This window comes from Lepus europaeus, chromosome 12 (genome assembly GCF_033115175.1).
Source record: "Lepus europaeus isolate LE1 chromosome 12, mLepTim1.pri, whole genome shotgun sequence".
Classification (NCBI taxonomy): Eukaryota; Metazoa; Chordata; class Mammalia; order Lagomorpha; family Leporidae; genus Lepus; species Lepus europaeus.
Window position 1 is genome coordinate 21,036,979 of NC_084838.1, and position 26,863 is coordinate 21,063,841.

At 44.8% G+C, this 26,863-nt stretch overlaps 2 protein-coding genes across 2 annotated transcripts in view; one reads left to right on the top strand and one right to left on the bottom strand.

Annotated features, from left to right (window-relative positions):
- The window catches only part of SLC31A1 (solute carrier family 31 member 1), a 38,798-nt gene extending 29,599 nt beyond the window's left edge, over nt 1–9,199 (bottom strand). The window contains exon 1 of the mRNA XM_062207736.1: nt 9,069–9,199. The gene's annotated coding sequence lies outside the window, so the exon portion shown is untranslated. The remainder of the gene's footprint in view (nt 1–9,068) is intronic.
- A 178-nt stretch (nt 9,200–9,377) lies between these two features.
- Nucleotides 9,378–26,863, top strand: part of FKBP15 (FKBP prolyl isomerase family member 15) — a 51,346-nt gene continuing 33,860 nt past the window's right edge. Inside the window, exons 1-7 of the mRNA XM_062207737.1 lie at nt 9,378–9,548; nt 15,269–15,384; nt 18,954–19,038; nt 19,327–19,396; nt 21,100–21,174; nt 21,507–21,605; nt 24,589–24,738. Of these exons, the coding sequence (XP_062063721.1) occupies nt 9,496–9,548; nt 15,269–15,384; nt 18,954–19,038; nt 19,327–19,396; nt 21,100–21,174; nt 21,507–21,605; nt 24,589–24,738 (648 nt within the window). The 5' untranslated portion in view covers nt 9,378–9,495. The remainder of the gene's footprint in view (nt 9,549–15,268; nt 15,385–18,953; nt 19,039–19,326; nt 19,397–21,099; nt 21,175–21,506; nt 21,606–24,588; nt 24,739–26,863) is intronic.

Sequence of the window (26,863 nt, forward strand, 5' to 3'; positions counted from 1 at the left end):
TACTACTTTCCCAGGCCATAGCAGAGAGCTGGACTGGAACAGAAGAATTTGGGCCTAGAACCGGTGCTTATATGGGATGCTGGCGCCACAGGCGGAGGATTAACCTACTGTGCCATGGCACAGGCCCCAATGTACCAAATTTTTACTCAGCACAAAGAATGGCAGTGGAAGCCAGAAAGATGCATGTGTGAGCATTTAAAAAATATACACTCCTCTTCAAGATAATTACTTGGTCTCTCATTCTTTCCAGAACCACATTGAGTGTGCAAAGGTATGGGTTGAGAAATAATTAAGGCTGTGCAGAGACAAGAAAAGATATGGCCCCTGAGAGGGTAGCAGAGTCGAGGCTAGATCCTTTTGACATCTACTCTAACTCAATTCAACAAGTACTAACTAAATACCCTCTGACCCAAGGGCTACAGGCAAGCCAGAGATGAAAAGGATGGAGACTCTAGCTTAAACCTGCTATCATAGAGGTCAAATTTTACAAATGGCTCATGGCATTATAGAAAGAGAATGACAGAGGTAACAAAGAAAGAGGCCGATATAGATATGGTTAAGAAAGTGTTGTGGTACAGCAGATCAGGCCACTGCCTGTGACAGCAGCATCCCTGATGGATGTGCCAGTTCAAGTTCCTGGCTGCTCTGCTTCCAATCTAGCTCCCTGCTAATAAGCCTGGGAAAGTAGCAGAAGATGGCCCAAATAATTGGGCTTCTGCCACCTACGTGGGAGATGCAGATGGAGTTCTAGGCTCCTGACTTTGGCCTGGCCCAGCTCTGGTCAATGCAGACATTTAGGGAGTGAACCAGAGGACAAAAGATCGCTTTCTGTCTCTTCTTTCTCTCTGTCATTTTATCTTTCAAATAAATAAATTAATTTAAAAAAAGGTATGAGGGTATGACATAATTCTGACCTGCTTTATGATCACCTTGCCTCTCAAAAAGAGAAGTACTCATGATGGTACCACACACTTAACCAAGTATCATATCTCATAATCATCAGAGCACCTGGGAAGACTGATACCAGTAATCTTTTGTTCTGAGTTGAAAATAATGACCTTGCAAATTAGCTCTTGAGTAACATCATATTGAAAAACACTAGAACAATCTGTAGGACTGTGGTGCAGGTGACTCCAGTGATGTCTGCAATCAACACAATTCTGGTGAGGTTACTTATACATGGCTCTTGCTAGGCTTTAATCTGAATAATAAGAGATAAAAGTTAGATGTTTCCAAGCAAATGATACCTTGTCATTTCTTTCACTGCTCATTTACAATTAAAGTCTCACAGTCAGAACTAGAAGTGTCTTTAATTAACAGTCTGATGCACATATCCTTGGATCCAGCAGTTCTATTTTTAAATATATAACCTACAGATATACTGGCACATATGTGAATCGCTATATGTACAGTTATTCATTGCAGTACTGTCCGTAAGAGCAATATATTGAAAAAGCAACCGCCGGCGCTGCGGCTCACTAGGCTAATCCTCCGCCTTGTGGCGCCGGCACACCGGGTTCTAGTCCCGGTCGGAGCGCCGGATTCTGTCCCGGTTGCCCCTCTTCCAGGCTGGCTCTCTGCTGTGGCCTGGGAGTGCAGTGGAGGATGGCCTAAGTGCTTGAGCCCTGCACCCCATGGGAGACCAGGAGAAGCACCTGGCTCCTGCCATCGGATCAGCGCGGTGTGCCGGTCGCAGCGTGCCAGCCGCGGCGGCCATTGGAGGGTGAACCAATGGCAAAGGAAGACCTTTCTCTCTGTCTCTCTCACTGTCCACTCTGCCTGTCAAAAAATAAAAATAAATAAAGAAAAAGCAACCTAACTGTCCATTGATAGGGCTCTGACTAAACAAGTTGTTGTATTTATATACAGTAGAGTACTTTATGGAATACTTTGCAGATTAAAAACAAGAATGAGAAAAAAACCCGAGTGAAGAAGCTCTTTTTATATTGATATATGATGATCTCCAATATATATAATAAACTTTAAAAAACAGGGCACATTATATGCTTTAATTTGTAAAAAACTTGAAAAGGGAAAAAAGTATATACATACTATTTATACATATGTATACCACCTTTGGGGGAGGGGACGCTAGAAAGGGGCAACACTTTGGTCCGCAGGAGAGTAACTGGTCAGAGAAGGCCAGGAGTAGAAGGAATTTTTTTCCAGTGAATATCTTTCTATATATTTTGAATTGTGAACCATGGTAATATATTTCCTATTTTTACAAAATTAAATTATCAAGTCCAACGCCTTTACTTCACAGATGGGGAAACTGAATAATGACATTAATACACTCTTTAGTTAATGGAAGTCATACACCTGCTTTTGACATAAGTCTGTAACACCAGGTTAACCTTTCTTCAATCCTCCTCCCATTTTTGTAGATGGTTTTCTGGGACGCAGCGAAGCAGGAGGGGTTTCTGAGCTTCACAAATCCTGTTTTGGTGACAAATAACATAGAAGCTCCCATTTCTCTTGCCCACTCCCACCTTCCTGTACAAAGAAGATCAAGTGTACCACAGCATTCTTCACAAAGGCCTTTAGAAAAGCTTTTATTTGTCTGGTCCGAATAGGACAGCTCAAATTTGATATGTCAAACAAACAAACTGAAAAGGTCTTTTAGTTATGCAATGATAGAAGGGCCTAAGTCCAATGGGGAGTGGATCTCCTAGCTGCTATACTCTATTTCTCTGATATCTTGTGTTGCTGGCTAAGCCACATCCTGGAATAAGGAATGCAATCACGGGATGCACCCTTTCATTCTCTCCTTGCTGGATCTTTTTTGTGGTCTTGACACATCAAAGGTTTTCAGAGTGTTATATAGATGGTATGATAAAGAAAGCCCTCAGAAAAGGTAAGCGAGAGGAATGCAGGGGTACATAGTTACACAACATTCTTCTGTCTCATAAATTGACAACATTCTAGGCATTCCAAACTGCTTCAAAATTATATACACATCACAGTTCTACAACAACTCTGCTATTGATTCAGGGAAAGAATCAATGTGGCTAAGAAAAGTCCTTTCACTTGTTACTGGTTGCTAGAGTTCTGTTCTCTTTATATGCTTTATTTCATGTTTACTTTTGAGATGCAGGCTTCCATCTACTTATGCTGTATTGCATAATGTCCCCAGCCTACAAAAGCAGGTTGTATACAAAAGCCTAGAGCTATTGTGTAAAGGAAAAGAGGTAGGGTGGACCCTTCACAACCCTTTCCTTCTCTGCAGGGCTTTGCATTCCTAAGGATGGGCCCCTCCTCTGCTTGGGGATGTTACCTAAATCATGAAATGATAATACTCAAAGCAATGGAACTTCAAAAGCATTTCCTCCCCAGTCCCTACTGTAAGATTTCTGTTGGCAGAAACTGCTCATTGTATTAGGTATCAGACTTTTGATGACTTGTCATACTAGCCACAAACTACATGGGACTTTTGAGTTTTTAGAAGACATTGTTATTGTTAAGAGCTGAATGTGGGAGTAGAGCTTTAGCCAATACCCCCCTTACCCCCAGTCAGGCCTGCCTTGCCAACTTTAAATGGCAGTAATCTGGGGGCTGCCTGGTCACTGACTTGTCTCACAGCTCCGTAGTGAAGTCATCTTGTCACTGGAAACATTTTTCTAGTGATGATTATGTCATCTTTTTCTCTTGGAGTAGTTTTGGTGGGGAATCAGAAGTCGAGGCAAGTTGGAAATAAGAGGAAGAGGAACAATTTTAAGGATCAGACTTCCAAGCATATAATATAAATTGTTGCCTTCACAGCAGTCATCTCATTTTATTCACATTAAGACTGGGACCTTTATTTTTCTCCATTCACAACTGAGACAAAAGAGGTGAGCATTTAGCTTAGAATCAAGTTTCTTTGTCCCATACCAGAGTACCTGGGTTTAATCCCTGGCTCTGACTCCTGACTCCAGCTTCCTGCTAACAAAGACCCTGGGAGGCAGCAGAGATGGCTTGAGTAATTGGGTTCCTGTTACCCATGTGGGAGACCTGGACTGAGTTCCTGGCTCCCAGGTGTGGCTGGGCCTGGTCCCAGCTGGCCATTGCGGGAATTCACGGAGTAAACCACAGATGAGAGATCAATATTTCTCTCTCCCTCAAATAAATGAATCAATTAAAAAAAAAACAGATTATAATCTGAGGAAAACTGAAGTTTTTAACAGATCAGTACCAGTGCCCTAAGTAGTTTTTAATATGCCTTAATCTCATCCAACACTCGTATTCTAGGACATGGGAAAATGAAAAATGAAGAGGCAACTCATGTGGAATGGAGGTGGGAAAACACTTTTACTTTTTACTTCACATATTCCTAAGCCATGTGAGATTTTTTTTTTTTTAATGTCATGTCATTTAGAAAAAAATTTTCCATTTTCCACTGGGCTAACTACAAACTTGTCACCTTGGCCTCCAATTTATTTGAAAATATGACCTTAGAGTTCTTCTCTGTTTTATTCCACTACTTGCATACAGTATTGTGGCCTTAAAGTCTTAGCAAAGTATCCCACAGGACTCTCTTAGCCAACTTTGCTGACCACACACTGGTAGATTATTCTCCAATATGAAGGGAGTAACACTTCCAGTTCTCCTTGGTGAAGGTGTGGGCATACCAAGGGTATTAGTTGTGTTTGTTCACAAGCCAATCTATGCCAGTTGAGCTTATTATTGTAAATCTATAATCTAATTAAGTCTTAACTAAACCAATTTTGAGAAGAGAAAAATGATAGCAACAGCCAACATCAAGTTCTTACTACCTGCCAGGCATTGTTCTAACTGTTTTATAGGAATTAACTCATATACTCTTCACAAGAATCCTAGGCAGGGGATACTATCATTATCCCTATTTTATGAAGGAAGAAACTGAGTGACTTGCCCAAGGCCTACACAACCAATAAGCAGCAAAGCAGTTTGGCTTCAGAGCTATACTACATAGCTTCTCTGCAGTTTTTCCATGGAAACCAAGTCCAGTGTTCTGTGAAGACGAGATAAAGGTGATCACAATCACAGACACTCTGCTGACACGTATGGGAGAGACAGCTGTAAAGGCTGGGAGAAAATTCCCAAACACCCTGAAGGGCTGCATTCAGACTGCTTTGTGAGTGACTTTCCAGTATTCACTCTATGTTAAAGAAGCCATAGGTGATGTAGCTCAGGGGCTGGCAAACTCTTTACACAGAGAGCCAAACAGTGGCCGGCGCCGCCGTGGCTCAACAGGCTAATCCTCTGCCTTGCAGCGCGGGCACACCGGGTTCTAGTCCCGGTCGGGGGCACCGTATTTTGTCCCGGTTGCCCCTCTCCCAGTCCAGCTCTCTGCTGTGGCCCGGGAGTGCAGTGGAGAATGGCCCAAGTGCTTGGGCCATGCACACCATGGAGACCAGGAGAAGCACCTGGCTCCTGCCTTTGGATCAGCGCGGTGCGCCGGCTGCAGCGCGCCAGCCATGGCGGCCATTGGAGGGTGAACCAACGGCAAAAGGAAGACCTTTCTCTCTGTCTCTCTCTCTCACTGTCCACTCTGCCTGTCAAAAAAAAAAATTAATTAAAAAAAAAAAAAGAGCCAAATAGTAAACATTTCAAGTGTTGTAAGCCATATGGTTTCAGCCGCAACTACTCAGCTCTGCCTTATAGGACAAAAGTAGCCAGAGACAATATGTAAACAAATAGGTAAACAAATGAGCATAGTCGTGTTCTAATAAAACCTATTTATAAAAATAGGCATCAGCCAGCATAAGATTTCGCTGTAGTGTATTGATCCCTGGGACATAGTCATGAAAAGATTGAGGCCTTATGTTAAAAGAATGGCAAGGGACATCAATGTTTAAGCTAAAAGAAAACGTTTAAAAATGTATGTAATTAATACCTACAATTCCCTGCTTTAACTTACTTTTTAAATTAACCAACTAATGGCCCTAACTGCATCAGATAAGAGGGCAACTGCTGTCTTGTGAGAAACGTGTGCCTTCTTTCCTGCCTTTACGTGTTTGCCAGTGCTGCCCCCTCAATTTGGAAAGCTTGACTTCCTCACTCCCAGTGGAATCCTACTTATTTTCAAAGCCTATTATCTAATGGCACAATCTCCTCCAAATAAGATATGATCTCTTCCTCTCTGGAAATCCCACAATAATTAATTTCTCCTTCTTATGGGACTACTGTGGCTTGTCTTCAATTATGGTTATTTGTGTACTTTAATTACTCCCACTGTTCAACCATAAGCACTTTGAGGACAGGAACATTGACTTATTCATTTCCCTATCCCTCACAGCACCCAGCACAGTGCCTTAAACATAGTGGGCTTTCAGAGATACTTCTTGAATTGAGTTCTCACACCCTTCTGTTTTTAGCGACTGTGTGAACAGAACACTATATTGATTCTTCCCCCCACCAACCTATATTCAATTCCTATCCCTTATCATTACACCAAGGATATAACTTGGTTATAATTCTAAATTATTAATTTTAAAAGGCATTCACCAGTACAGATCAGTATGCAAAAACTGTCATCTCTTGCAAAATTACTCATCATTTGAAAGGAACTATTAAAATTGCTGCTTCCAAGGGCTGGCGCTGTGGCGTAGCCAGTAAGGCTGCCGCCTGCAGTGCCGGCATCCCAAATGGGCGCTAGTTGGAGTCCTGGCTGCTCCACTTCTGACCCAGCTCTCTGCTGTGGCCTGGGAAAGTAGTGGAAGATGGCCCAAGTCCTTGGGCGCCTGCATTCCTGTGGGAGAACAGGAAGAGGCTCCTGGCTCCTGGCTTCAGATTGGCCCAGCTCCAGCCGTTGCAGCCATTTGGGGAGTAAACCAGCAGATGGAAGACAGATCTCCCTGCCTCTGCCTCTCTCTAACTCTGCCTTTCAAATAAATAAATTAAAAAAAAAAAAAGTGCTGCTTCCCACTCAGTCTTCAAGGGGTTCAATTCATTTTATAAACATATCAAGTAGCTGGATACTTAAACAAAAATGTGACATCAAACTTGAGGTCAGGGTTGTTTTGCCTTACTTATCTTCATATCCGAAGCGGTACTCAGTAGATGTCTAGGTTTAATCTACTTGTATGAAGTGTTTCGGGAGCCTGGCCCCAGCTCAGAGTGTGTTAGAAGAAGGGTGGGACATGAGCTCAGGCTTCCTGATTCCTAGTCCAATATTTCTGGTCTGAAGATATTCTCATTCAGGCGCACACAGTGCTACAGCCGCGAGCCTGAAAGCTGCGGAAGACCCACCGCCATCTCTCCCTCGTACCGCTAATGGGAATCAGCAGCTGTGCTCCCACAAGGGGACTCTGTATATGCATGCTTGTGGCGCCCATGCCAAAAGGGCAGCTTTTAGATTTCCTGAGTGTCTAAGAAGGCCCCTTGAACACCCTCGATAGAAACACCTCTGCCCAAGAATGCAAGATAAGAGCTCGCATGTTTCCTGGGCATTTTGTTGTTGTCGTTTCCAGGCTTTTTAAAAATTTCATTTAAGTTATACAAGTTTCATATTTCCTTGGGATTTTTAAAAGAGCACTATTCAGTTGTCTCAGTGCCAGAATGGTGGTGGCAAGTTCTGGGGGGGGGGGGGGGTTCAGAAAGAACGATGGGACTTTCCCAGTTCATTTTTCCCTCTGAGATGTGGCAAGGGTCACATTCTACACAGAGCTACTGCAACAGGTTCCAGTTCTGGTGCCTGGATTCCAGTTGCATCATTGCTTTCACACGGTCAGCCTTGTCTACTGTAACCATCTGACTCTCCAAAAGAAGCACAAGAAACAGACCAACAGTCCTGTCTCTGTTGAACAGAGGAATATTTACTTAACAAATTATAGTTTCATATGATATTTCTAGTCCCCTCCGCTGGAGCTTTAGACCACAGTACAATCACCTTCAATTAACAAAAGAGACCAGGCAACGCAGATCGTTCGCAGCCAGTATGGCATTTTTACCTTTCTGGAAGCTACCTATAAAGGGTAAGAGCCATCTCTGGGCTCTGGGTCGCAAGGGAGAAAAATCCTAAGGGATTCAGTTAAGGAATAAGAGAACAAGGATGAACCCCCCCCCCCCCCCCCCCACTAACAGAATCAATCAGACCCTATTACGGTCAAGGAGGCTTACAATTGAGTTTTATACAAACTACAATAAAGACAAGAACAGGGGAAGTGGCAAGAGGTACAAAGTCCCTGGGGAGGGAGCTACCTACTAACCACTTCACTCCCATTTCAGGTGAGGGACATCTGATTGCAGAAGCCCTGAGTGAAAAAAACTCCAGCGATACCCGTGGAAATGGGTGCTGCACCGGGCCACGGTCGGCTTATTCGCGCTTTGGCTAAGCCGGCCCTACCTGCCAAGAACGACACCAGGTTAACCAAAGACAGACTTGTGCAACAACCAGAGATGGTGGGAACTGGAGGCGCCGGAGTAGGCAGCGACTGATGTTGACTTCGACTGTCACAGGAAGACTTAGGAAACCCCAGGCCAAGGCTGCCTCCAAAGCGGTCCCCCTCCCATCATGCAGAATACCGCAGCTCTCCCGCACCTCACCTGCGTGGGATACAGGTGACTCTAAAAGGGGACCTTCCCCAAGCTGCATGCCACAGTCTAGCAATAACCACCCTGGAAGGGCACGCAGTGCGTAAGGGCTGGTGAGGTTCTCGCTCACCCATCGGCTCGCTGAGTCCTGAATCAAAGGACCAACATCCGGCTCCGTCTCCCCTCCAGTCTGCGTGACCTCAGGCCAGTCACTCCTCAAAAGCTTAGTGTCTCCGTTCCCTTAACTGGAAATTCTCGGCTTATGGGGCGATCGGGGTTGAATTCCATGGCCTCTGTCGGAGGTTTAAAGCTTCTTGGCCAGCTGGCACATGGCAGCACTGGACAAACGACCCGTTGCATAGGCGGGGAAACTGAGGCACCGCGCACGCCGCGCCAAGGTCACTCCGGCTCTGTGGCTGCAGGGGCCAGGCCAAAGCTCAGATCTCCAGAATTCCAGTCCTGGGCTCGTTCTCCGCCGAGCTCAGGAGAGAGGCGCGGAGGGTCCTTGGCCCGGACAGGAAAGGACGGGGCCCCTGATAGGGTTGTAAGAGAGGGGGTAGGGGAGGCCTTACCTTCCCAGGTCGAGTCCCGCCACCGAAGCTTCCTTCTCAGAACCTTCACCCGTCAGCCCTCACGACTCCTCACAAGCCCCCTCCACTTCTGCCCGGCTCGACGTGTCCAGCGCTGCCACAGAGGCCGCGGATTCCCGCCCCTGCCCCGCCCCCCAGCCTCTCTGACCAATCCCGGCGCGAGACTTCCGAACTCCGCCCTCCGTGCGGGCTGGAGAGCCCTTACGTCACGAGACGCTCGTGCTCACTCCAACCTTTCATTTGCCTTTGCCCCACCTTCCCCAGAGTCTAGTCTCCTCTCGGCCAAGTAACCGTGCGAGAGTTCGCCCTGCCGGAAAGCAGCACGCCCCCGCGGCATTTTGCGACATCGGTGGTGACAGGACCTGGGAGTGTTCGGCTTCCTCTCCGCAGCCGGGAGAAAGCCGACGCGATGTTCAGTGCCGCGGACGAGGACGACACTGACTTCCTGTCGCCCACCGGCGGGTGAGTGGCTGAGAAGCATGCACCAGAGGACATGGCTGAGAGAGCCCGGCGGATGGTTGGCGGGGCTTGAGCTCGGGCCTCTTGCCCACTTCCGGGTCCAGAGGTTTGCCACAGTACGGTCCTCTGCACGTCTCTGAATCTGGGCAGAGATTACAGCTGTGCTGAGTCTGTCGATCTGGGTTCTGGGCTGGACAACTCCCTCGACACAGTCTTGACCCTGGGGTTCGCCTTTTGCTTTCTGGGTCATAGTTGTGCCAGTGAACTGAGGGTGTTGATGAGCCTGCCTGCCTCGCAGGAGTCAGCTGGGGACAACACGACACGTTCCATTCCCCGTGGACAAGGCAGTGCCACTTTGGAACTAGGCTCTGGGTGATTCAGAGCCAGCATTTTTCAAAGCCTAGCTTGGATGTCCCTTTTTTTTTTTAGTGCTTCCCTCTCTCCGCAGAAGGCAGGATGACTTGCTCTCTCTTCCTTATTCCCACGGCGGGGCGTGTTTGTATCTAGCTTTGCACACCGAACCTACCAGATTCTGAGCCCTGAAAGGACAGAAACCTGCATGTGGAGTTCGTCCCTGTCGAGCGCTCAGCGTGGTACCTGGCGTAGTGAGTGCTTAGGAAGCGCTTGTTGAACGAATTACGGCAGTGGAGTTGCACTTAGTAAACCCTGACGTTTAAAGCCAATGGGAAGAGACTGTGGTTGTTATCCCCTGTCTGCAAACATTATATACACCCATGGGGTAGAAACCTTCAAAGGACAGGGCGTTAATCTCTGTAAATAGTCAGTGTAGCTCTTTTCCTTGTGTTAGCAGTGGGCACCTTGCTTTGTGGGCGGCCAAGCTCTAATCCTTGCAGGGACTTTGTCTGAACACCTGCTCAAGAAATTTTGTGCATGTTGAATGTCCTGAAGAACGGTGAATGAATGCTCCAGCACGCATCCCTCATTCTCCTGAATGCTAAAAGGTTCCGATGACGATTAAGTCACTGGGCCTGCCCTCATTTTGCAGACCTGTTGGAGAGTTCAGTCCATGAGTGACCATAAAATGGCTCTATTTTGGTCTTAAATGATATCTTTTGGGCAAACGTTGGGTGTTTGTGGTTAAGACACTGCTTGGGATGAGCTTATCCCATATCAGAGGGCCTGGTTTGATTCCAGCTTCCTGCTTGTGTGCACCTGGGGAGGCTGCAGGTGATGCTCAAGTAGCTGGGTCCCTGCCACCCACATGGGCGACCTGGATTGAGTTGCTGGGGCTGTTGTGGGCATCTGGGGGAGTGAACCAGTAGATGAAAGTGCAGGCTCTCACTCTCCCTGTCTCCCTCCCTCCCTCCCTTCCTTTCAAATAAATAAAATGAACTTAAAAATGTTAACGAGATCATTTGACACTCACTGACTAGCTCTGTATCTTTAAGTTTTGTCACCCTCAACATTCCCTCCCACCCTGTCCCCATGCTGTCTGCAGCCACCTGGTACCACTGTCAGTTCTTTCAGTTGCTCATTTTAGAGTTAAGCAGTGCTTGTTTCTTTCTTCCTGTTATACCCAAATCATTTGCAGCTTCCCTGCATGCATTGGGCCTTTTGAAAACTTTTTGAATGTGAAGTGCACTTAAAATCTGCATTCTTTGCTTTGTGAAAAGGAATGTTAGGGCGTCCAACTCTCATCCATCAGGAACTCCACTGCTTACTGAAAATTACAGGGTAGATGACAGTCAGGTGCTCTTTTGCAGATCCCCGGTCTGAGATAAGTTCTTTTTTATTTTTTTCATTTTCTTTGAAAGGCAGAGAGAAAGACTTTCCATCCACTAGTTTACTTCCCAAATGTCCACAGCAGCAGAGGCTGGGCCAGGCTGAAGCTAGGATCCCAGAATTCAATCCAGGTCTCCCACATGGATAGCCAGGGACCCAAGCACTTAAGCCAGGAATTTGCTGGAAGTGGAGGAGCAAAGACTCAGGCACTCCATGTGGGATTTGGACACCCCTAGCGGCATCTTAACCTTTGTGCCAAACGCCCGCCCCTGCAAGATAAGTTCTTGGTGGCTCATCTCTTCTGCTTTCTTGAGCAGGCTTACCAAGGACCTAACACTTTTTAACCCTAGACATGTGACTGGGCTCCTAGGCATAGATAAAGGCTAACTTGATAAATAAAAGACTTAGCACAGAAAGTGATGCAGACAATTATTTATTGTTCTCAGCAATAACCAGGAAAGTTAAGATTGAGAATAGAGCAGGTTTTCTGAGCTGGTGATTTAGCTATTCCTTGCGTGGTTTCTCTGAGGAAGTAGAACACATGACAGTGAACACTGCAGCTGCTTCTCTGTTCCTCTTTCCTAATTTACTGTAAACCCACTTGCTGAATGTTCTTGTGTCCTAACTTAAATGTATGGCTGACTGTATTCTGCTTAGGATATTCAAGCCTAATTGAAGGGAGGGTTGCAGCGCCTGGGATGGCTGTCCAGATGACTGATAGAATCTGCCTCCCAAGATTCCAGTTAGTGTAGAAGTAGTTCCTAGGGGGGCATATTTTTTCTCTGCTTGGTTGTTGTGAGCTTAGCCCTTTCTCTACTACCGTGACTTTTTAGAAAAAAATTACTTATGTGAAATTCAGAGACAGAGAGATGTCTTCCATCTGCTGATTCACTCTCCGAATGCCCGCAACACCAAGGGCTGGCCAGGTTGAAGGCAGGAGGCCTGGAAGTCATTCTGGGTCTTCTGTATGGGGAGCTGAGACCCAGGTACTTGAGCAGTCACCGCCACTGCCTCCCAAGGTGCACATTAGCAGGAAGCTGGATCAGAAATAAAATCAGGACTCCAGTATGAGATGCAGACATTTCAAGTGGGCATTTTAACCACTGTGCCAAATGCTTGCTCCCATTGTAACTTTGAAATGAAGAAATATGTAAATGCCTGCTAAGTGCATGGCACTTGGCTTTTAGTTAATAAAAATAGGTGTTAAGACACAGTCCTATTCCTAAGAAACTTCCATTTTTGTAGTAGAATAAAATCAGTCCACCAATAATAACCACAGAACATTTTTAAGCAATTGGTACTTCTCAAAAAAAAAAAAAAAAAGAGATTTATTTATTATGCATTGTGGCATAGTGGGTTAATGGGTTAATTGCCACCTGTGATGCCAGCATCTCATATGGGCACTGGTTCAAGTCCCCAGTGCTCTGCTTCCAATCCAGCTCCCTGCTAATGAGCCTAGGAGAGCAGCAGAAGTTCCACCAAGTGCTTGGGCCCCTGCCACCCACATGGGAAACCCAAATGGAATCCCAGGCCCCTGGCTCTGGCCTGGCCTAGCCCCTGCAATTGTGGCAATTTGGGGAGTGAATCAGCAGATCTGTCTCTGTCTCTCTCTCTCTCTCTGCCCCTTTACCTTTCAAATGAAAGGCTGGGGTTGGGCCAGACTGAAGCCAGGAGCCTAGACTCCCATCTGGGTCTCCACTAGGGTACAGAGGCCCAAGGACTTGGTTCATCTTCCATTGTTTTCCCAAGCACGTTATCAGGGAGCTGGATCAGAAATGGAGCAGCCAGGACTCAAACTGACGCCCATATGGGATGCTGTGTTGTAGGCAGTGGCTTAACTCATTGTGCTGCAATGCTGGCCCCTTTAAAGAGTCCATTTAAAAATATTAATTAAGTTTAAAATATTAATAGAACATAGAATTAATCTGAACCATAACTGTTTTGACCTGGCTTTTGGGACATCTGTGGAAACACAGTTTACCTAAGATACTTTTGTCTTTTGAAAAAGGACATTCCTGCAAAATAACAAGCTCAATACCAGTTAAACTTTTTTCTTATCAATTATCTATGCATAGATAATTATCTCTCCATTAGGCATTTTATCTTAATTAAATTCTTTTTTTAAAGATTTATTTGTTTTATTTGAAAGTCAGAGATAAAGGGTTGAGGGGGGAAGAGAAAGAGAAGGAGGAGGTCTTCATCTACTGGTTCACTCCCCAGATGGCCACTCCCCTGGCCAGGGCTGGACCAGGCCAAAGTCAGGAGCCTTTTCAGGGTCTCCCAAGTGGGTGGCAGGGGCCCAAACACCTGGGCCATCTTTCCCTGTTTTTCCTTGGCCTTCTTGTGCTTGGCAGAATGCATGTTCCTCAGAAACTTGGGTCCACCCTTTTGAGATTCATATCTGTGTGATCAGGGTTCCTTGATACTACTACTGTGCCATTTTCAGGACTGGTTGTGTGTTGCATGGTTCTGTACCATAACCCTCACCTCTACATAAACTTATCTTTTAATTCCATTTTCCAAAAACTTTAAAGAAGTTATTTATTTATTTGAAAAGCAGAGAGGGGGAGGCAGAGAGAGAGAGAGAGGTTGACTCTCCAGTGCTTGTCTGCAACAGCAGGGGCTGAGCGAAGCTAAATCCAAGAGCCTAAAACTCCATCTGGGTGGCAGGGACCTGAGTACTTGGGCCATTTTCTGTTACCTTCCCAGGCACATTAGCAGGAACTGGCTTGGAAGCAGAAGCGAGAGGACTCAGTCAGCTCACCCATATATAGGATGCTTGTGTTTCAAAGTTATAGCTTAACCTGCTTTGCCACAACACCAGCCCCTAAACTGAGTTTAGTAACAAAGGGATTATTGGTGACCTTAGCAAGACCAGTTTTAGTGGATGAGAAAAGAATGTCACCACTTGTTAGATGAAATGATAGTAAAGGGGAATAACCCATTCAGATGGTTAGAGGCCATGTTTTTCTAAAAGTGAAAATTTATAGTTTGAAGAAACCACAGGCAGCATCTGGACTAATAACCTTAGTTTGTAGGTGGAGGAACTGAAGTCCAGAAGGAAGAAGCACTTTGACCAATGTCCTGTGGCTAAGCAAAGTCAGCTTATTATGTTCAGACTAGAAATACAGTTTTGATGTAAAGGACTTTAGCTGCTACTTCCTGTATTGAATCTTTTTTTTTTTTTTTAAGATTTATTTATTTATTTGAAAGGCAGAGTTACAGAGAGGCAGAGGCAGAGAAAGAGAGCAGTCTTCCATCCACTGGTTCACTCTCCAAATGGCCGCAATGGCTGGAGCTGAGCCGATCCAAAGCTAGGAGCCAGGAACTTTATTTGGGTCTCCCACTCGGGTACAGGGGCCCAAGGACTTTGGCCATCTTACACTGCTTTCCCATGCCATAGCAGAGAGCTGGATTGGAAGTGGAGCAGCCAGGACACGAACCAGTGTCCATATGGGATGCCGGCACTGCAGGTGGCAGCTTTACCCTCTAAGCCATAGTGCCAGCCCCTTGAATCTTGATATATAGTCAAGGAGCTGTTTGTTCAAGGTTAGAGGTGAGCAGGGTTTTTTTTTTTTTTTTTCTTTGTTTTTAAGATTTATTCATTTTTATGTGAAAAGCAGAGAAAGAAATGGGATGGTAGTGGAGATCTTCCATGTGCTGGTTCACTCATTAAATATCCACAAGAGTTGGGCTGGCCCAGGCGGAAGCTAGGAGCCAGGAACTCCATCTAGATCTACGTGAGTGGCAGGGACCTAAGCACTTGGGCCATCTTTTGCTGCCTGCCCTCCCGTCTGGAAGCAAGGAGCTGGATTGGAAATGAAGCAGCCAGGACTCAAACCAACACTCATATGGGATGCTGGCATTGCAGGCAGTGGCTTAAACCACTGAGTCACAATGCTGGTGCCAGGTGAGCAGCTTTTATAATGATTCCAGACTTGGAGTATATTAAATGAAATTTCATTTCCATTTTTGAACAGGACCAGATTGGCTTCTCTTTTTGGACTGGACCAGGCAGCTGCTGGCCATGGCAATGAATTCTTCCAGTACACAGCTCCAAAACAGCCTAAGAAAGGCCATGTCACAGCAACAACAGGTACGTTAAGAGATGTAAGTATTGTGACTTAACAGTTTAGTCTGCCAAAAGCAATGTGCCAGGTTATCCAATCTTGGCCAGTCTGGCTAAGCTCACCACCAGTGGTGGGTGCTTCTCTAAGCTCTGGGATCCTAAATTCCAGCAGCAAGATAATATTGGGAACGATGGAGAATGTTACAAGCAAGCTCTTCTGCCTGCTGTGGATCACTGTCCGAGGCACTCTTTAGTTGGCCCTGTCCAATGTTTTGATAAGAAGGGAGAACTAGAGGGCGGTGTACTGGCATAGCTGGTAAAGCCGCTGCCTGTGATGCCAGCATCCCATGTGGGTACCAGTTCAAGTCCTGGCTGCTCCACTTCCAATCCAGCTCCCTGCTAATATACCTTGGAAAGCAGCGGGCACTGGCCCAAGTGCTTAGACATCTGTACCCACTTGGGAGACCCGGAAGAAGCTCTGGCCATTTAGGGAGTGAACCAGTGCATGGCAGATCTTTCTCTCTCTCTCTCTTTGTCTCTTCCCCTTTTTCTCTGTACCTCTACCTCTCAAATAAATAATCTTTTTTTTACAAAAAAATAAAAAGGGGGGGTGGTGACTGTGGCATAGCAGGTTAAGCCGCCACCTGCAGTGCCAGCATCCTATATGGGCGCTGGTTTGAGAAATGGCTGCTTTGCTTCTGATCCAACTGTCTGCTATGGCCTGGGAAAGCAGTGGAAGATGGCCCAAGTCCTTGGGCTCCTGCACCCGTGTGGGAGACCTGGAAGAAACTCCTGGCTCCTGGCTTTGGATTGGCACAGCTCCGGCTGTTGTGACCATTTGGGGGAGTGAACCAGCAGATGGAAGATCTCTCTCTCTCTGCCTCTGCCTCTCTGTATCTCTGCCTTCCAAATAAATAAATAAATCTTAAAAAAATAAAAGCAAAGAAAAAAGGAAGGGAGAACTACTTTTTGCTTCTTATACCTGTATGGGTTAACTGTATACCATATGAATTTTTCCCAACTAGACCATGGCACATATTGCTATAAGCCTGAACCTTTATTGTGGTGGATACATGATAAATTCACTGAATGAACATTTGTTAAATGAAAGGAGAAAGAAGAGCAACTAGTATTTCCAAAATACCTGCTGCTCCTTGTCTGGTTTCAGGTGCTTTAAAAGGGTTGTCTTGCTTTGTCCTCACAACAATTTTTTTTTTTTAACTTTTATTTAATGATTATAAATTTCCAAAGTACAGCTTATGGATTACAATGGGTTCCCCCCCGCCCCAACAACAATTCTTTAAACCCATGGAACCACCACCATTTTACAGGCCCAGAGAATTTTAGGAGCTTAATCAAGGTGATATAGAAGTAACAGAGTCAGAATTTGAACCCTAATCTGACTCCACATCTTTTATTGCCTCTATATTTTGCTTGTTGTATATGAATAAGAACTGATAGTAATAACCCTGTGCAAAATCATGTGGCGAGAGACATGGAATTCATATTTGTGGAATGAATATGAAAGTATTTAGTGCCTTTCACATGGTAGGCACTGTGTTGGCACTGAAGGTTTGTCAGGATGTTTAGAGTTGAATAATTGCAACAAGTACTATATATATATAGCCCACGTAAGAGGAAAAACAAACCATTTTCCCCTTACTCTTTATTCCCTTACCACATGTTTCTGTGACCCTAGATGTGTGTAAGGTTTTTCCAACCCACCAAGCAGTTCTTCAGCACATAACAACAGGTTATCCTATAATTCAGTTAATTCAGTTCTGATGCTGTCTACCTAGATATAGTGTCAAATCTCATGGATTGAGGTCCCAGTTCCACAAGAGTTACCCTACTTCAGAAGCAAGTCTGTACTACCTTGGCTTCTGAACTACTGGCTACAAACTGGGGTCCTATAATTCCTTCCTTGCTGGGATAGCTCACAGAACTCAGGGAAATATTCTCTATGTTTACTTCTTTTTTATAAAGATAACAGATGCACAGCCAGATTGAGGAGATACATGGGGCAGGGTCTTGGGGAAGAGTGGCGTGGAGCTTCCATGCTGTCTCTGGGTACACCATCCTGCCAGCACTGCCACATGTTCGGCAATGCAGAAGCTGGTCAGGCTTCATTGTCCAGGAGTTTTTATAGAGCTTGATGTCCAGCACCTTGCTTCCTTTCCTGGAGGTTTGTGGTTGAGCGCAAAGTCCCAACCCCTTCCTCCTGTATTGGTTTAGTCTTCCTAGTGACTGCCTGCATCCTGAGGCTTTTCAGCAACCCCACCCTAAGTCACCTCTATAGGGCAATCAGAAGACAAAGTGATAACAAATTTGATTTTTAAGTCCTTAATTAGCTTTTTTTTTTTTTTTTTTTGACAGGCAGAGTGGATAGTGAGAGAGAGACAGAGAGAAAGGTCTTCCTTTTTCCGTTGGTTCACCCTCCAATGGCCGCTGCGGCCGGCGCATCTCGCTGATCCGAAGCCAGGAGCCAGGAGCCAGGTGCTTCTCCTGGTCTCCTATGCGGGTGCAGGGCCCAGGGACTTGGGCCATCCTCCACTGCCTTCCCGGGCCATAGCAGAGAGCTGGCCTGGAAGAGGGGCAACCGGGATAGAATCCGGCGCCCCAACCGGGACTAGAACCTGGTGTGCCGGCGCCGCAAGGCAGAGGATTAGCCTGTTAAGCCATGTCGCCAGCCCCTTAATTAGCTTTTATTTGCAGGAATTGGGCAATACCTCCTTCTTAAAATAGAATGTTCCAAGGACTTAACAGAGAGCTGGGGCTGACTGTATAGACAAAGAAGTGCTAAAGAAAGCTGAAACAAGAAAAAGCTTCAAAATTACTTTTTTTGTAAAAGAACGGACTACCTTATCATGTTGACAAAAAATTGGCTCATTTGGGGTCACAAGTCATTTTTATTTTCTTTATGCTTTTCTGTATTTTCTAAGTTTTCTACAATGTACTTGTACTCAAACTAGAAAAAAAATGTTATACAAAAAAGGTTTCAAAAGAGTGCTTTTGAAAATAAATTCTTAGTTTTTATGTTGGTGTTAATAATATCTACTACTCTTCCATCACATTAAGGTAGTGAGTGCAAATATATGCATTTTATATACTATTTTAAAACATTATGGTTACTCTGTGTCAGTTTATGAAGTCATCCTAATTTGTGCCTGTCATCCTAAACTTTGTACCCTAGAAGTAAGGGAAAGGACAACAACTTTATCTTTATTTATTATAGCTTTTAAAGTATTAGAAGAAATTAGGTGGATTATGACCTTGCTTTCTCAATGATGATGCTTTTTGTCCAGCCCAAAGTCTTTAGTTTGAGGTGTATGGTTTAGGAGTTGGAGTCATGAGTTTTAGTCCCAGGCGTGCTACTATTAGTGTATAAGGTACTTGAGTGCTTGGAGCCTGTTTCCTCACCCCCACACTAGATCATAGGGGTTCAGTTTTATAGATCAGGTAAGGAGAATTGTCATGAAAACATTGCAACACTAACTATAAGGTGCGTGAAGAGGAATTTTGAAGCTACTTTAATTGTTAAAAATCAGTTTCAAGGAAGAAACTAATGACAACTTTGTTCTCTTCTTCATCTCCAGGAAATCAGGCCACACCAAAAACAGCCCCATCCGCCACCGGCACTTCCACAGTCTTGGTTGCAACAGCAGTCCATGCCTACCGATAGTAAGTGGATGACAGGGGATGCTTTCTGAAGTTTTATGGAGGGCAGCGAGGTTAAACTCATACGTTTCTTCAAAAAGCCTCTGTTCATTGCAGAGAGGTTACTTAGCTCTTCCACAGACAAAGATATTTAAAGAGTAAAGAACTGTAAGTTTAAACGATACACTGCTCACCCGTGTTCCTTTCTGGAGACAGAATGACTGGATGCATCTCTTCTGTGTGCACAAAGGAAAGCTAGCTCTGCATAGCGTAGGGGAATATTAATGTCTGTTATTTTTCTTGCTTTCATAGCACTAATGGTCAATATGTAAAGCAGGGCAAATTTGGTGCTGCAGTCCTGGGAAACCACACAGCCAAAGAGGTGAGAATGCCCCCATAGCTTGTGCATGTTCAGGTGACCCAAATAATACCAAGGAGCTGGTTGGTTGCTTTGTTTTAAATCTGGGCCTGCCCCGTGTCTCTTGTGTTAGAAGATGATTGCTAGGATCCAACAATTATTAATCTTGTTTTATTTATAACCCCCACCTTCTCCTCCTCCTTTCTTCACTCAGATTATTTTGAACAAGTCTCCAACCTACAATTGTAATTATAAATATTAGTATGTATCTCTAATATAATTTTTAAAGGTTTATTTTATTTATTTTACAGAGTTACAGAGAGAGGTAGAGACAGAGAGAGAGGTCTTCCATCCATTGGCTCACTCCCCAGACAGCCGCAACGGCTGGAGCTGGGCCTATCCGAAGCCAGGAGCCAGGAGCTTCTTCCGGGTCTCCCACATGGGTGCAGGGGCCCAAGGACTTGAGCCATCTTCTACTGTTTTCCTAGGCTTTAGCAGAGAGCTAGATCAGAAGTGGAGCAGCCAGGACTCGAACTGGCACCCATATGGGATGCCCGCACTGCAGGTGGCAGCTTTACCACAGCACTGGCCCCCAGACTTACTCTTTTATTTATTTATTTTTTTAAAAGATTTTATATATTTATTTGAGAGGTAGAGTTACAGACAGTGAGTGGGAGAAACAGAGAGAAAGGTCTTCCATCTGTTGGTTTATTCCCCAGTGGCCGCAACGGTTGGAGCTGCACCGATCTGAAGCCAAGATCCAGCAGCTTCTTCTGGGTCTCCCATGCGGGTGTAGAGGCCCAAGGACCTGGGCCATCTTCTACTGCTTTCCTAGGCCACAGCACAGAGCTGGATTGGAAGAGGAGCAGCCAGGACTAGAACTGGCGCCCATATGGGATACTGGCGCCACAGGCAGAGGATTAACCTACTGTGCCACAGCACCGGCCCCCAGACTTACCCTTAATGGATCTATGATCCTTCCCTGACCAGCTCCATCTGTAGTTGAATCGAGGTGATCAGCCCATCACTCTATTTAACATACGAAAAAGAAAATCCTTTCCTGTAAAAGGTTGCATAATAACCCTCAAGGTCCCCCACTTCTGGGGTGTATTTTAATTTTACTATGGTATATGTGTGCATATATATGGCTCAAGTACCTGGGTCCCTACCAACCCCAGGGGAGAACTGGACTGAATTCTGGGCTCCTGGTTTCAGCTGGTTGCAGGCATTTGGGGAGTGAACAAGCAAATGGAATATCTCTATCTCTCTGTCTCTCTGCCTTCCAAATAAATAATTTTTTAAAAAAGCATATTCATGTATATATGTACACATATACCACAGTAAAATTAAAATACACCCTGAAAGTGGGGGAACTTTGAATCCAGTTTTGGCCTGACCCAGCTGTGGCCACTGTGGGCATTACGGGAGTAAACCGTGGATGGGAGTTCTGTCTCTGTCTGCCTGTCTCTCTCTCTCTCTCTCTCTCTCTATTTCTCAAATAAATTAATTAAAATTTTTAAAAAGAGTAAGATTAAAATAGTGAGAAGGTATAATTTAAAATCTGAGCTATATAAGGAGAGAACAGAGTTTTTGATTTTATAACTGTATGAAACACAACCTTTGATATCTTTTGCTGATTTTGGGTTGCATTTTAACTTCTTTTCTCTCTCTCTCTCTCCCTTTTTTTTTTTTTTTTTTTTTTTTTTGCCATGTTTGCTTGATTACAGTATAAGATTCTTCTTTATATCAGTCAGCAGCAGCCGGTTACTGTTGCTAGGATTCATCGGAACTTTGAGCTAATGGTAAGACTTCCTCATGTTGGAATCCATAGCTCCTTTGGGATAGGCTTACAGGAGAGATTGGTCTGAACATGTCTGATGGACATTAGATCCACTGCTTCAGCCCTGGGTGTCAGTGTGAGTATCTAACCGAGCTACTCAGAATGGTCTCTTCTTACTTTCTGGGAATGTGGATGAAGGGGTGGTTTATGGAGGATGTTGGAGAGGAAGAAATGTCCCTGGAACCGCTTTTGGGGTCCACCTGAGTTAAGGTCCCTTTCTGTGAGTTAGGGCAGGCATATTTACCTGCTGTGCCGCTCATGGTTGAATCATCCCAACGTTTTTCCTTTCCCCAGGTTCGGCCCAATAACTACAGCACCTTTTATGATGACCAGAGACAAAACTGGTCCATCATGTTTGAGTCTGAAAAGGCTGCGGTGGAGTTCAATAAACAGGTGATACCACATTACTCTTCCTGTGAAAAGCCAGAGCACTCATATGGATTTCCCTTAATTTTAGAAAACATATGGGAAACTCATTCTCTGCTGTATTTGTTAATGACAAGCATAAAAATATCCATTAAATTTGTTGCTTGAGCCTATTGTATGGTTTCAAGAAAATGAGAATGTGAGGATATGTCAAAATGTTCATGGAAAAATGGAATTAAAATTGAGTTTATTTCAACATAAAAGCAACTTCTTTTTCTTAAGATTTACTTATTTATTTGAAAGGTGGAATTACAGAGGCAGAGAGACAAAGAGAGGTTTCTATTCACTGGTTCACTCCCCAAATGGCCACAACTGCAAGAGCTGGGCCTATCTGAAGCCAGGAGTCCCAGCTGCTCCACTTCCCATCTATTGGCTGAGAAGGCAGAAGAAGATGGCCCATGTACCTGGGCCCCTGCCACCTACATTGCAGCCAACTGGGGAGTGAACCATCGGATGGAAGACCTTTCTCTCTCTTTCTCTACCTCTCCTCTCTGTGTATCTCTGACTTTCAAATAAATAAATAAATCCTTAAAAAAAAGAAAAAAAAAAGAAAGGCAGAGTTACACAGAGAGAGAAGGAGAAACAGAGAGAGAGAGAGAGAGAGGTCTTCCATCTGCTGGTTCACTCCCCAATTGGCCACAATGGCCAGAGCTGAGCCAATCTGAAGCCAGGAGCTTTTCCCCGGTCTCACATGCGGGTTCAGGGGCCCAAGGACTTGGGCCATCTTCCACTGCTTTCCCAAGCCATAGCAGAGAGCTGGATCAGAAGTGGAACAGCCAAGACTTGAACCGGCACCCATATAGGGTGCCAGCACAGCAGGTGACATCTTTACCTGCTATGCCACAGCATCGGCCCCGTCACACTACTTTTTAAATGCTATCCGTATGTAGTTCACATTTTAAACTTTTTTAAAGGCATGAAATGGTATAGTAACTTTTAAAAATGTAACTCAAACTATAATGGAAACGAACTTGGCCGGCACCGCGGCTCAGTAGTCCCGGTCGGGGTGTCAGATTCTGTCCTGGTTGCCCCTCTTCCTGTCCAGCTCTCTGCTATGGCCCAGGAAGGTGGTGGAGGATGGCCCAAGTCCTTGGGCCCTGCACCTGCATGGGAGACCAGGAGAAGCACCTGGCTCCTGGCTTCAGATCAGTGCAGTGCGCTGGCCTCAGCGGCCATTGGAGGGTGAACCAACGGCAAAGGAAGACCTTTTTCTCTGTCTCTCTCTCTCTCACTATCCACTCTGCCTGTCAAAAAAATGAAAACAAAAACAAAAAAATAAAATAAAAAAAAAAAGGAACTTAAGGAGAAAAAGACTGCTGTTGTGGCACAGCGAGTTAAACTGCTGCCTGGGATGACGGTGTCCCGTGTCAGAACACAGCTTCAGCTCCTGGCTGCTCTGCTTCTGACCCAGCTCCCTGTTAAAGTACCTGTGAAGGCAGCGGAAGATGACTCAAGTGCCTGGGCCCCTGCCACCCATGTGGGAAACCTGGATGGAATTCTAGGCTCCTGACTTCCGCTGGCCCTGGCAATTGCACACATTTGGGGAGTGAACCAGCAGATGATCTCTCTCTGTAACTGCCTTTCAGATAAATAGGAAAATCTTTTAAAAAAAATTAAAAAAAGAAGACAAAGGTCAAATATGCTTCATACACAAAATGAGATACCCTAATATACAACGTAACAATCCTTCCAAACATGTTTGCTAAGTGACATCTCCTATGTTTAGTGTTAAAAAAATAGCAATCTTCTCACTTAGAAAAATCAGTGCTGGTGTCTGGGTATGTGAAGCTTGATGGCTGTTATTAGTTGGGGCCTATGCCTTCTCTTAATACCTGATGGGTTCCTTATTTTGCAGTTTTATGCCAGCAACATCAAAGATTTATTGAAATGAGCTGTGCATCAAACTATAAATTTAGATGCCATCACTCTGTTTCAGTTGTTGCTCATACAGAAAGAGAATCCTTTCTTGACAGTCTTTGATAGAAGTTTATTAGTTTGTGGGCTAGAGAAGATGCATAAGTAGATATCTAGCTTAAATATTTATTATTTATATATTATTTAAATTTTTTATAAATAAGGAAATATGGTTATATGTATTACATAGAGAAAATTATATTCTTTATGGTATTCAACTATGGTTTCTTTGAAATGGTATTTAATGTTCATATATCGGTTGTATCTAGGAAATATGAGTTGTATGAATTTTTCACTTTCTTCTTTGCCTTTCAGTACTATATGACTTCTTTTTTATTTTTTTTATTTTTTTATTTTTATTTATTTTATTTATTTTTATTTATTTATTTTTTAATTTTTGACAGGCAGAGTGGACAGTGAGAGAGAGAGATAGAGAGAAAGGTCTTCCTTTGCCGTTGGTTCACCCTCCAATGGCCGCCGCGGTTGGCGCACTGCGGCCGGCGCACTGCGCTGATCTGATGGCAGGAGCCAGGTGCTTCTCCTGGTCTCCCATGGGGTGCAGGGCCCAAGGACTTGGGCCATCCTCCACTGCCTTCCCGGGCCACAGCAGAGAGTTGGCCTGGAAGAGGGGCAACCGGGACAGAATCCGGTGCCCCAAGCGGGACTAGAACCTGGTGTGCCTGCGCCGCGTAGCGGAGGATTAGCCTAATGAGCCGCGGCGCTGGCCGAATTCATTTGATTTTCTAAGTACTTTATGAGATATGAAAAGCTTTTGTCTCCATTTTAAAAATAGAGACTCTCGGGTACATAGGTCAAAGTCGCAAAATTAGTAAGTGGCAGTGCCTGGATTCACACCCAGATGTTATGACTACAAAGCCATATTCTAAAGCATTTTGGTTCCCTATAATGGTTTTTTTCTAAACATCTAATCTGTTTCGTTAGTATATACAGCTGTTTGGGAAGGACAGCAATAATAGAATGAGAGCTTAACTGAGCTTAAGCTAAATTTATTCTGCTTCGATGTTTTGTCCTACAGGTGTGCATTGCCAAGTGCAACAGCACCCCTTCCTTGGATGCAGTGCTCTCCCAGGACCTTGTTGTGGCAGAAGGCCCTGCCGTAGAAGTTGGAGATTCTTTGGAAGTGGCCTACACTGGCTGGTTCTTCCAAAATAATGTGTTGGGCCAGGTAAGAAAAGGTACTCTATAAGTTATTTTGAAATTAAAATAGCATGAAAGATATTCATGTGGAAGGTATTACTGTATATTTCTGCTGTTGTCAAATAGAAATCTTTCGGGAGCACTGGTTTAGTCACCACACGGCTTTTAGAGCATCTCCATGAAATGCTAATGTGTAAAGTCTGCTCAGCGCAACTCCATCTCTTCTGCTTAGGCAAAGTAGATATCTGTTTCCCAAATATCATTTTTGCTAATTGTTCATGTGTATATCTTGTCTTCTACACTAGTTTTCAGTTTGAATATATTCTTAATGGATTAGGTCTTACAACTTCTTTGTAGACCATCCTCGTAGTTTCTGTCAATATGTTGAACAAGTTATATTTTATTACTGTTGAAGTTTTTTTTTTTTTTTTTTTTTTTTTTTTTGACAGGCAGAGTGGATAGTGAGAGAGAGAGACAGAGAGAAAGGTCTTCCTTTTTGCTGTTGGTTCACCCTCCAGTGGCCACTGCGGCTGGTGCACTGCGGCTGGCGCACCGCGCTGATCCGAAGCCAGGAGCCAGATGCTTTTCCTGGTCTCCCATGGGGTACAGGGCCCAAGCACTTGGGCCATCCTCCACTGCACTCCCGGGCCACAGTAGAGAGCTGGCCTGGAAGAAGGGCAACCGGGACAGAATCCGGTGCCCCAAACGGGACTAGAACCCGGTGTGCCGGCGCCGCAAGGTGGAGGATTAGCCTAGTGTGCCACGGCGCTGGCCCTACTGTTGAACTTTCAAAAGCAATATAAATTGTCAAAAGATCTTTAAGAGTTATAAAATGTGGATTCAAGTCCCATTCAAGTTTCCTACTTTGATCTTGATTGAATCATTTATTCTATTTGTGAGTGGGAATTAATAATCCTTACTCTACTTACTGGGCAGTATTGGTGTTAGCATCAGATGAGATAATTTTTTTAAAGATTTATTTATTTGAATGAGTTACAGAGAGAGGCAGAGACAGGGAGAGAGAGAGAGAGGTCTTCCATGCATTGGTTCACTCCCCAATTGGCCACAACAGCCAGAGCTGAGCCAATCTGAAGCCAGAAGCCATTAACTTCCTCTGGGTCTCCCGCACGGTTGCAGGGGCCCAGGTATTTGGGCCATCCTCTGCTGCTTTCCCAGGTGCATTAGCAGGAAGCCAGATAGGAAGCCGGAACTCAAACCAGTGCCCATATTGGATGCCAGTGCTGTGGGCCAGGGCTTTAACCCACAGTGCCACAGCACCATCCCCAGACAAAATAATTTTTGAAAATGCTTTATAGATGAAACATGTTTAAATGCACTTAAAAATATATATATTTATTGGGGCTGGTGCTGTGGTGCAGTAGGTTAATCCTCTGCCTGTGGTGCCGGCATCCCATATGGGTGCCAGTTCTAGTCCCGGCTGCTCCTCTTCCCATCCAGCTATCTGCTGTGGCCTGGGAAAGCAGTAGAAGATGGCTCAAGTCCTTGGGCCCTGAACCCATGTGGGAGACTTAGAGGAAGCTCCTGGCTACTGGCTCTGGGTCGGAATAACTCTGGCCGTTGCAGCCATTTGGGGAGTGAACCAGCAGACGGAAGACCTTTCTTTCTGTCTCTCCCTCTCACTGTCTGTAACTCTACCTCTCAAATAAATAAATAAATAAATAAAAATCTCAAATATATATATGTGTGTGTGTGTGTGTGTATATATATATATATATATATATATTTGCAAGAGTTACAGAGAAGGAGAAGCAGAGGCAGAGGCAAAGAGAACACAAAAGGTCTTCTGTCCTCTGGTTCACTCCCCCAGTGGCCATAATGGCCAGGACTGGGCCAGGCCAAAGCCAGGAGCCAAGAGCTTTAACTAGGTCTCCCATGTGGGTTCAGGGGCCCAAAGACTTGGGCCATCTTCCACTACTTTCCCAGGAGCATTAGCAGGGAGCAGGATAGGAAGTTGAGCAGCCAGGACTTGAACCAGTGCCCATATGGGTGGGCCATGTGCTGGCACTGCAGGTGGCTGCTTAACCTGCTATGCCATAGCCCTGGCCCCTTAAATATATTTTTAATGTATTTGAATATAATATAATGGTAGAAGTGCATTTTTCCCCCTGAATCTGGGAAATTGTTTCAGAAAT